Below are 10660 nucleotides of genomic sequence, written 5' to 3'. Positions count from 1 at the left end.
TTGTTTTTTTTTTTTTAAAAATTAAAATGCTAACATGTACCTAAATGTATTAATTTAAATAGATTTGTAATTTTTACTTTTTCAAAAATCCATAAATTGTTTTAAGTGTGACGACATTTTTATGGATCTAAATTAGGGTTTCGCCAAACAAAAAAAGTTGAGAAACACTGATATAAGTAGAACTTTATTACAGTTGAAAATTAATTAAAATATGAAAATGTTTTATTTTCTATAATGATTGTACTAATAACTGAAGTTGTAATTGCAGTTGATCATAAAGAGTTACAAGTTTAAACAATTCTTGTTGAATCAATATTTGAGGGTCATAACACTCCTTGGGGTAGGAACAATTAAAAACAAAATAAGACTTAAAACAAACATCTAAAGCTTTAACGGGACAATCGAACGACCATAACTTTTGATTTACATGTATAACATGTATCAATAGGGTAAAGTTATAATATTTTCCAACAATGTATGTAAGGTATATAGTGGCTCCTTGTTGACTGTACTTTGAACGCCTTTTTTCAATGTTTTCTTGAAGTCCAATGAGATTATATTCAAATTGAAAGTTATCATTAGAATAAATTTATGTAAAATTTTACATACTTACTGTACAAAAATAAGAAAATGCTGAAGCAGATTCCAATAAAGATGGCTTCCAAGTTTTATTTTTTCCATTTAGGATTATATTGCAAATAAAAATAGTTTTGGTTGGAATTAGCGAAGCAATAATAATTTCAAAGCCCCTTAATTTTCTTCAATAGTATCTTTTCTGATAGGAAACTGAATCTATAGTTGGTACTATGGTGCACGACGAAACGCGATGGGCGATTGTATGTCGCGGCCAACAGCTGAACACTTCGAAATAAAATAAGTCGTCGACGGGTTCAGATAATTTTTTTATTTAGACAAAAACACTACGTGAACAAGGAAAAGTCTGTCACAGCACACAGAACGATTGGTCGGTCGTTGAACGCTTGACTCCGAGAGTTCTTTACGGAGACGATGGTTACGATCGCGAAAACGTTGTCGGAATGCTCGCACAAGAAAACCTCGGGGCCGGGATCCGGTGATCGAGGAGATGGCCGAGGATGATCGAGAGGCGAGTTCTACGTGGCGAGCGCGTGTGTGTAAACACGGGAGTTTTTGCGAGAGAGTCGTGAAATGAGCGCGGTTTTAAGAAGACTGTGGTGAACGCCGCACGGCACTTCGTCGTCGCTACAGACGCCGAGGTGCCGGATGGTGTTGCCAACGGCAGATGGTGTGACCAACAGGGGGAAAATGTTGTGGTGAAACCACGGTTCACCACAGTACTTTAGCAAGCCGACCAACAGGCTACAATTGCCACCCTAAATGAGGAAGTAATAGTACTACCAGCACAAACATACGATGACATTAAAATCCTGATTAATCAGAAGTCCAACGACAATTGGCATCGGCTATGGAGGCATCAAACAACCAAACTAAACACAATTAAAAGTTCCACCAACCGATGGATTAACAGCTCCCTAAAAAGAAAAGAAGAAACAGTACTAAATCGCATGCGTATCGGTCATACGAGATTAACACACGGATACCTAATGGCTAAGGAAGAAGCTCCCATATGTGAAGTATGCGGTGTAAGGCTGACCGTGAAACACATATTATCAGAATGTCTCAAGTACGAACAAGACAGACAAAGGATTGGAATCGACGCGTCACTCGACACCGCACTAGGACCAGAATCCGAGGATAATATCAAGATGTTAGACTTGTTAAAATCAACCAACTTATTCAATTCGATCTAAAAATTTTGTATACTTTCCCTTATTTTATCTCCCCGAACATGTCTTTATAATGTATACACAGTGTAAATAACTTCCCTACCTATCTACTTTACTGTAACTAATGGCCTTAGATGCCGGGTTGTAAATTATTTACTAGATCAATAAAAAAAAAAAAAAAAATTCACTCCCAAGTTTTTTCTGTTAAGCTTTAATATTATAATAACTAAAGAAAAGGTTTTGTTCCTAAATAAATAAAAACAATAGAAAATGGCTAAAAGTTATAGTTATTTAATGAATCAGGACAATATTATAAATTATAATCATATTCCTATTAGCTTTCGCCTCCGCCGTTCTGACCTGCACCATATACAGGAGGGTCCATTTTAACCTCTTCGTAACTATTTTGTTGCGACTCACCGGTCCAACCATCTGGGCACACCGCATTGGCTTGGGCCATGATTGCAACTAGAATATTATAACATAAATTAATTTGTACATTTCAAATAAAAAAAATGTTAATTTATAATATGGAATGTTGAACAAAGTTTGGAACTTACGGAATTTGGGGCAGTCCATTACCTTGTGGCCTTTCAATTTGCATAGGTCACATTCTGAAAAAATTATAATATATATTACTAGATATTGTTTTTTGAGTTAGTTATATTTGATACTTATTACCTGTAAATTTTTTTTGAGATGGTGTTTGTGGTGTACCATAACCATCATTACCACGGCCACGGCCACGACCACCCACTTTGTTCCCGTAAAAATAAATATTTCCGTACATCTATAAAAAAAACGACAAATAAATAATTATTAATTTTATTAAATATCATTAGTATATTTAGTACCTACTATATTTAAAAAAACCCCATCCCCTTATACTTATGTGAGAATTCGATAATATACTTATGAGTTATGACCGTACGCATACATACATTATAGGTATGCCGGCGGAAGGCACGTGTCACCATGCAATGCGACCGCACAGGTAATTTTTTTTTATATTTTAGGGGTGGCATCATTTATAAATAAAAATATGTATTTTTCACCAAGGTCCCAGCACACTGCAGCATAAAATGTCTAGTGTTAGTTATGAAAAGAAAAACTTTTATGAATTTCAAACTGGAAAATAATTTATAAAATTTGAATAAATTAACCCCTCCGCCCACTTAGGTAAGTCCTGGCCACGATTAAAGATATAAAAGTACATCTTTAATCGTGGTCCTGGTTACGTCACTGCTAGTCGGTGGCACCAAACACTAGGTGAGCGTTAAACGGCTCTAATAATGTCTAGTGTTAGTTATGAAAAGAAAAACTTTTATGAATTTCAAACTGAAAAATTTAAATATCACCTTTTAGGACAATAAAAATGCTTAGATTTTAGTACTTTGGGGGGGTCAAAAGTAAAAATTTCCCAGTAGTTTTCTACCTTTACCAAAACAAAAATGTCAATAAGAAAGTCAAGTTAAATTTTTATGAGCGTTTGAAATTCAAATTTTTATAACATTGGATATTCATTCAATTTCTCATTTAGCGATTTTCTTATTTTGTTGTAATTCAAAAACAAATAACTGTAGATACATGAAAATTTCACTGAATATGTTGATATTAGCATTTTCTATGCACAATAAAATTTTGAAAAGAATTTGACTCTTTTTGAGCGTTTTATGGACATCGTCAATTTTACATTTTTTTAGTTTTTTTTCTATAAATATCAATAAAGTTTTATCTGTTGGACCAAAAAGTGTAAAAATTTAATACAAGGCTCTTGATATATTGCTACAATAGCAGTTAAAAAATATTAAAAATACATGGGCACAATTTTTTTTTTATAAGCATTTAAAGATCGCATTTTGACAAAATTTATCAAATTTAAAATTGAATAATTATTTTGTAGTTAAAATTTAATATAATGTTCAACTTTTATATCTAAGGATTGAAAATTTTAAACATAATTCCACGTTAGTAAGTAGTTAATTCCATAGAAAAAAGAACTAATAAAATGATGACTCGTTTGTTATCAGCATGAGCGCATTTCAAAGTTGACACTAGCGCTCAGCTAAATGTCTCATGAACTAACAATCGATTCATTTGATAATCGATTGGACAATCGATTTCGATATTATATTGACATTGATTTCAATATTATATTGATATCGATTTTAACCTTTAATATTTTTTAAACATTTAAGTAATAAATTATTTAATTTCAACCAGGTAGATGATTTTAACTTTTTTATTAGTAAACATCTAATTAGATGTTTATACAGATGTATACAATATAAATAATTAGATTACAATATAATATTATAATAAGATAATAAAATAAACAAAGTATGATAAAACATATACCAAATTATTTTCTCTTTAGTTTTTTAATAAAAGTTTGTCAGGCAAATTGTTTGATAGAATCATAATAATAATTTCTTCTGTCATTACCACTTAATATTCTGTTAACATTTTTGCATACAGTGTATACATAAAGATTAACATTTTTTTGTATTATTATATTTTTAACATTATGTAATTCACAAGTGAAACAATCAAAATCAATATATAATTCTATTAATAACGTGAGGGTTTTTGTCAAAGAATGCAAGTGAATAATTTCATGAATGACAGTGGCAAACATACTTAAAATATTTGTAATAAGTTTAGAAAAATTAGTTGATGGATGATGTAGAGCTTTTCTTTAGACATAATTTCTAACATCTATCAACAAATTATTATTATTTCCAATCAACTCTGTACATGTTGAACATTTTTTAATATTTTTAAATATAATTTTAGCCAAGTATCCTGCTACCCTAATGTCATATCTTGGTCAGTATTTGTGGGTGAACTATAGTTTTTATTATAATATAGTATAACAGTTTGAATTTCATTGTCATTTACAGAATTTTCAGGTGTATAAAATAGAAACTTTTTTAAGTTAGTAAGAATACCACAAGAATCATCTTCTTCACAATTGGACCCAAGGGATTTGAGGACGTCAGATTATTTATTAAAAGAGTTTTAAATGAATGAATAAAATGCCAACAAGTAGGATTTATGTTTCTTAAGCCCTGGCTTCTAATTTTTCCAAAGACATTTTCTAATTGATCCTAGTTAATATTTCTTAAAATTAAATACTTTAAATTTATAAATTAAATACTTAAAATTTAAGTTTAATAATTTTGACCATAAATATTTTAAAGACCTAAAGGTCACTATCCAATTTTTCACACAAGGTGGAATAATTTTTTTGTTATTTTTATCTATGAATCCCATTGATTCAAATACTTTGTTCATACTGCTGTTGTCAGCATTTCCTCCACTCCGTCTGTACTGGTAACAATGTACAGCATGCACAATGGACAACTCTTTTCTCCCCGCTCTTCACCGTCCCTTTCTACGCATTACACACATGGTCCACTCTATATAAACGTATTTATAATGTCTTTGCTTAATTAATGTAAACAACGCCATAGTTTATATATTTTATTTTGTTTCTTTTTTACGTTGTGTATCAACATAACCAAAAAGTTTTCGTATTATAGTGCTGTATTACTACTGTTGTGGTGTGTACTGGAGACGCTCACTAGTGAAGCCGCTTCCATTATTTCGTCCGTATTCATTTTTATATACACGTTATAATTTTTATCATTGTCATCATCAGTAAGATGACACGATACTCGTTGTAATTTTCTCTGGTTTCGCGGATACTGAATCTGCAGATCATTTATACAACGACTACCAATATATCATATATCGTTCACAATTCGGTGAGTACTTATTTATTTGGTTCCGTTTGTAATACCTACCTCTCTGTTAGATAGTCTGAACTGACTATAGTCAGTAAGAATTGAGCGTACGGATAATTGCAATATCATCTGCATCATTATTGGCATCATTCGTCATTAGCTTAAAGGTACGGTTTCGTTTCTGCAGTTGACTGCAGCAGTGACCGCATGGAGTGGTTTTATGGGTTTTTACGTAAACGGTTTTGTTATCGCGACAGGCGCGACTGCTGCATGCGGTCGACTGCAACGACTGGTTCTATGACCAGTGGTGTGCAGTCAGTCGCAACGACCAAATTAATTTTTAAAATTTTTGTCTCCTTCCCTCAACAAAATGAGTTTTACTCACGACGACGATGCAAAACTTTGCGAACTTGTGTCTAGCTACCCACAATTATAGGATTTAAGTCATAAAGATTTTAAAGATATCATATTAAAAGATAATATATGGAAAGAAATTGCGACTTCATTGGGGAAAAAAACTGTTAAGTGCCTATATAATATCTTGATTACTATTCATTACTTCATTAGTATTATAAATTAAAATACTTTAGTTTTATAATATAGTTTATAGTATGTATATGAATTTAAAATAATATAAAATTAGTAATATATGATTAATATGAGTATATGACGTATACTCCAAACGTTTACAACATGCATAGTTATTTTTAATCAACGCGTTTCTTGTGAACAACATTGTTTACATAGTCACGGTGAATATCTAAATCTATATATAATCTATCTAAATATAATAATAATTCTCGTCAAATTCTTATAAATTCTTATACAAGTTACAAGTATCTAATAGTATCTAATATTATTCATTGAACATTTTATAGTGAATATAATATTACTACTGAAATAATTAATTTGATTATCTTCAAGTTCTACCAATATTTTTACTTTGGGGTACCTATGAATTTTCGAAATCTGTGTTATTTGTATACCTAATACTTTTGGGAAAACTGTTTAGTGTTTTCTACACACAATAGTTGACATTTTGTCGACTTGTACTACATGCATTCCCGTCATGTTATGATTAATATAAACAAATCGTAATAAAAAATCCGCATTTCACTGACATTCACTTAATAGTTAATACTTTTTTTTATAACATAAAACGTTTTTAGTGCTATTAAGGTTTTTAACATAATTATTTACTATGGCAAATGTATGGATACATATTACATTAAATATTACATTTTTAGTTAAAATAAAAAATCAACTTAAATATTTAAAGAATTTAAAAAATAATATAATAATTATTATTGTTGTTATCTAAAATCGCGAATTAAATTATGCAAACAACATGTAGCAGTTATTAATAAATCGCAAGTTTCCGGCTTGATTGCGATAGGTGTGTAATAAACTCTAAATATTTGACTTAAAAGTCCAAATGCGTTTTCAGACACGCGCCTTGCTCGAGATAATCTATAATTAAAGATTTGTTTTTCAAAATCTTCCTTGGCTTGCGATCTATTGTAAGGTTTCATAATGTGGGTATTTAACTTGAAAGCTTCATCTCCAACTATGACGTATGGTAAACTTTTGTCAGAACCAGGGAGTTGAGTATTTTCGTGTAATCCAAATTGTTTTGAGTAAATCCGTTTTCCCATTGCAGATTTTGAAAATGTTCCGCTATCTCCCTCTTTCCCATATGACCCTACGTCAATAGCTAAAAATTTAAACTTGGCATCAACAATCGAAAAATAGTTTTTGTAATTGTAGTAAAGAGATCCTGACTTTTCTGGACATACAACACGGACATGCTTCCCATCTATGGCTCCCACATAGTTTGGAAAATTCCACCTCTCCCAAAATTCTACTGATCGAGCTTTGAAATCAGTTTCGGTTGGTTGTGGTAAAAGTATGGGCATTAAATTTTCACATATAGCTGATAATACTTGTTTTATAATATTCGATATTTCACTATGTGAAATTCGAAAATTATACGCCAATGATCGATATGATTCCCCAGTTGCTAGGTACCTAAACATTTTATTAAAATATTAGAATATTTGGTAACCTATCTACCTACCTGTAGGTACGGATAATAAATAAAATTGGTCCAAAATACCATCTCCCGAATAAACACCACAACTGAATTTTTTTCCGAATTTTTTTTTTTTTAATATTAGTTTCATGCTTTTCACATATTTTCCGTTCCAAACTTATATTAATTTTATTCCATGAATTGAACCGTGGCGCTGCATGCAGGATTTCTTCAATGGAGTGCATTATATTTTACCACTATTGCCATATAGTTAACACCCCTTGGTTAATTCTGTTACCAAAAAATCTAAAAAATACATAAGCACAGTTTATTTTTATACTCATTTTAAGTTCGAATTTGGACGAAATTACATATTAAAAAACCTAGAATTTCTATTTTAGTTATTTTGTTATGATTGTATAATATTATTCGTGGGTACTTGAAACTTATAAAGTTATATAGTATTATATATCTATGATAGTACTACGATATGTTGTTTATGTATGACGTGTTACCTAATGGATATTGTGATATGAATAATTTTGAATTTATTATAGATACCTATTATAGGTCAATTTTTATTTTAATACCATAGATAAGTATATATATATATGTCTAATACCTAGACTGATATACCGTCTTCGCTCAGAATCGTTTCGATTTCTTCTGCTATTTTCAACAACTATTCCATTTTTTTTCAGCAATTAATTTCGCCGAGTCATTTATATTTGCCCAAAAAGTATCATTGTGCATTTGTTCAATAGACTATTTTGTACTTTTTATTAAATCAACTGCCACAGATTGTATCACATTGGAATGTTGGAGTCCTTGTGAAGCACAATAAACTGTTTGTAAAAGTTTTCATGGAGAGTGAGGTTAATATGAAGGGTAAAGTAGACATTTCATTTGAAATGCCAATAGCTCTTGCAGTTTGATCACCTTCATTACTAAGAACTGAAAGAACTTCTAATAATTCAGAAAAACGCATATTAATTTTTTTAATTGATGTGTACCAATACGCCCATCTTGTCTCTATCAATCTTTCTAAATGAATGACATCAAGATTTTTGTCTTTTTAAGCCTTAACAAAAAGCTCATACCGTATTCTAGCTATTAACAATGTATTTATACAAATCTTGTAGTGTTAAAAAAAATATTAATATAAGGTATATTTTGGAGTGTTTGAACTATTAACTAAACATAAATTCAACCGATGGGCATGAGGAACTTCTGAACGTACTCTTTCTTGAACCCCTGAAAATTTCCCACTCATAACGGAAGCGCCATCATAACATTGCCCAACACAGGTAATTTTGTCTAATTTATTTGTAGACAATATTTTAAATATTTCACTTGCTAAACTCTTAGCTTTTGAATTTGTCATGTGATAGCAGCCAATTGATTTTTCAAAAATGTTGAAGTCATTATCCACGAATCTTAATAAAAAAACTCCTTCGTTTTTTTTCTCGATAAATCCTTTGTTTTATCAACCATGATAGTGTAAACACCAATTAATGTATTCATTGAACCTAATATGTGCTGTCTTGTTAATGCGGCAATAATTTTAATAAAATCATTTTGATAAGCTGGACTAGTATAGTGACCATATCTGGCTTGTAACCGTAACTTAATTTCATCACTAGCAAACATTTCCAAGATTTCAATAACATTTCCTTTATTTTTTGATAACTCAGACTCAATGTGGCCACGAAAGGCTAAACCTTGTTTGGATAAAAAAAAAAGTGTACATGACTTATATTTTCAATAATGCTTTGGTGTCTAAAATTAATTAGTTGGTTTGCTACAGAACGATTATTATTTGTTTGAACTAATTGATACCAACGCTGTGTAGAAATAATATGTCTTTTATAACTGCTATGCTTAGATAAACATTTTATTATTTCAATCCAGTTTTTGTATCTAGAACCATAGTCAACAAAACATTTTTGATCTGTAGATTGTCCAGACGCTGTAAGGTTAGCAGCAAAGTGACGACACGGAAAACAAAATAATACATTTTTTTACACTGAATACTCTACCCAATTGTACTTTTCATAGAATTTACTAGAAAACCTTCGACCATTGGTTGCGGGAAATATCTTTTCAGGCTGTACTGGTTTATCACTTTTTGTTAATGATATATCACTGTGCATAAAACTTGTAATTGGTAACAGCCTGAAAATTATTTATGAAATAACAATAAGATTTGTAATGATAATATTATTTTAATTTATTTAATATCTATAACATTTTATTTTTTATAGTGGTTGAAGAATTGGTAACAGCATGTTGTTTGGTCATTGATGATGATTATAATGATGATGGTGTCAAAAAAATTTAATATACTATATGCGTTAGTCTTAATAACTAAATAATTAATACAGGTTTGTTTCTACATTTTAGAGTATCCGAGTGACAGTACTAGTTATGCTGGTGATGATGATAGTGATGCTGATATTATTGCTGAAATCAACCGTAAGTTTTAATTTATAAACATGAGTTTATTTTATTTCATTGTGTTAAAGTGGAAAACAATCTCAAATTGCTCAATACATCGGTTCTTATTGATCTGAAATGAAAAAAAAAATTAAATTAGGTCCACCAACCTGTACATTCTCATTTGGGGAAAAAAAAATAAATATTTCACATTAACTGAAGTATATAGCCATATAGGTACCTTTTATAAAAGGTTTTCACATTTTGATTTATACGCACTGGCGTATCTTCTATTTCTCTTGTTTGCCTTGTCGATTGATTTGCCGGTGTTGTTGCGGGTGTTAATAATTGGTTTGAATAATTTTTTAAATTTTGTGGAAAGCTGCTGTTTTTTAAATATTTAGTTAAGGAATTTATTTGTTTTTTGTAGGAGATAATATTATTGTTATAACAATTTGGCAGATCGGAAGCAGGGATTTGAAAATTTTGTAATGTCAATTGGTTAAGAATATATTGTATGTAATTTATTTATTTTTTTCATTTTTTCAATGTTAAGTGGACTTTTATTTATAATATTATTTTTTATTTTTTGTAATTTAGTTTCGTTCATGTTGAGCATATTTTGTATTAAAAAGGTTTTTTTTTTAATTTAATAATATCGGGGTTTGATGTGTTTA

At 30.2% G+C, this 10660-nt stretch overlaps 1 protein-coding gene across 1 annotated transcript; it reads right to left on the bottom strand.

Moving 5' to 3' along the window:
• Window positions 1–6828: 6828 nt before the first annotated feature.
• LOC103310106 lies at window positions 6829–7431 on the bottom strand. The gene has a single exon (XM_008187273.1). The coding sequence runs from the start codon at window positions 7429–7431 to the stop codon at window positions 6829–6831; it is 603 nt and encodes a 200-aa protein (XP_008185495.1).
• Between the last annotated feature and the right edge of the window lie 3229 nt (window positions 7432–10660).

This window comes from Acyrthosiphon pisum, unplaced genomic scaffold (genome assembly GCF_005508785.2).
Source record: "Acyrthosiphon pisum isolate AL4f unplaced genomic scaffold, pea_aphid_22Mar2018_4r6ur Scaffold_20960;HRSCAF=22641, whole genome shotgun sequence".
Lineage (NCBI taxonomy): Eukaryota > Metazoa > Arthropoda > Insecta > Hemiptera > Aphididae > Acyrthosiphon > Acyrthosiphon pisum.
The sequence above is the reverse complement of the archived record's forward strand: the minus strand, read 5'-3'. Positions and strand labels throughout refer to the sequence as shown.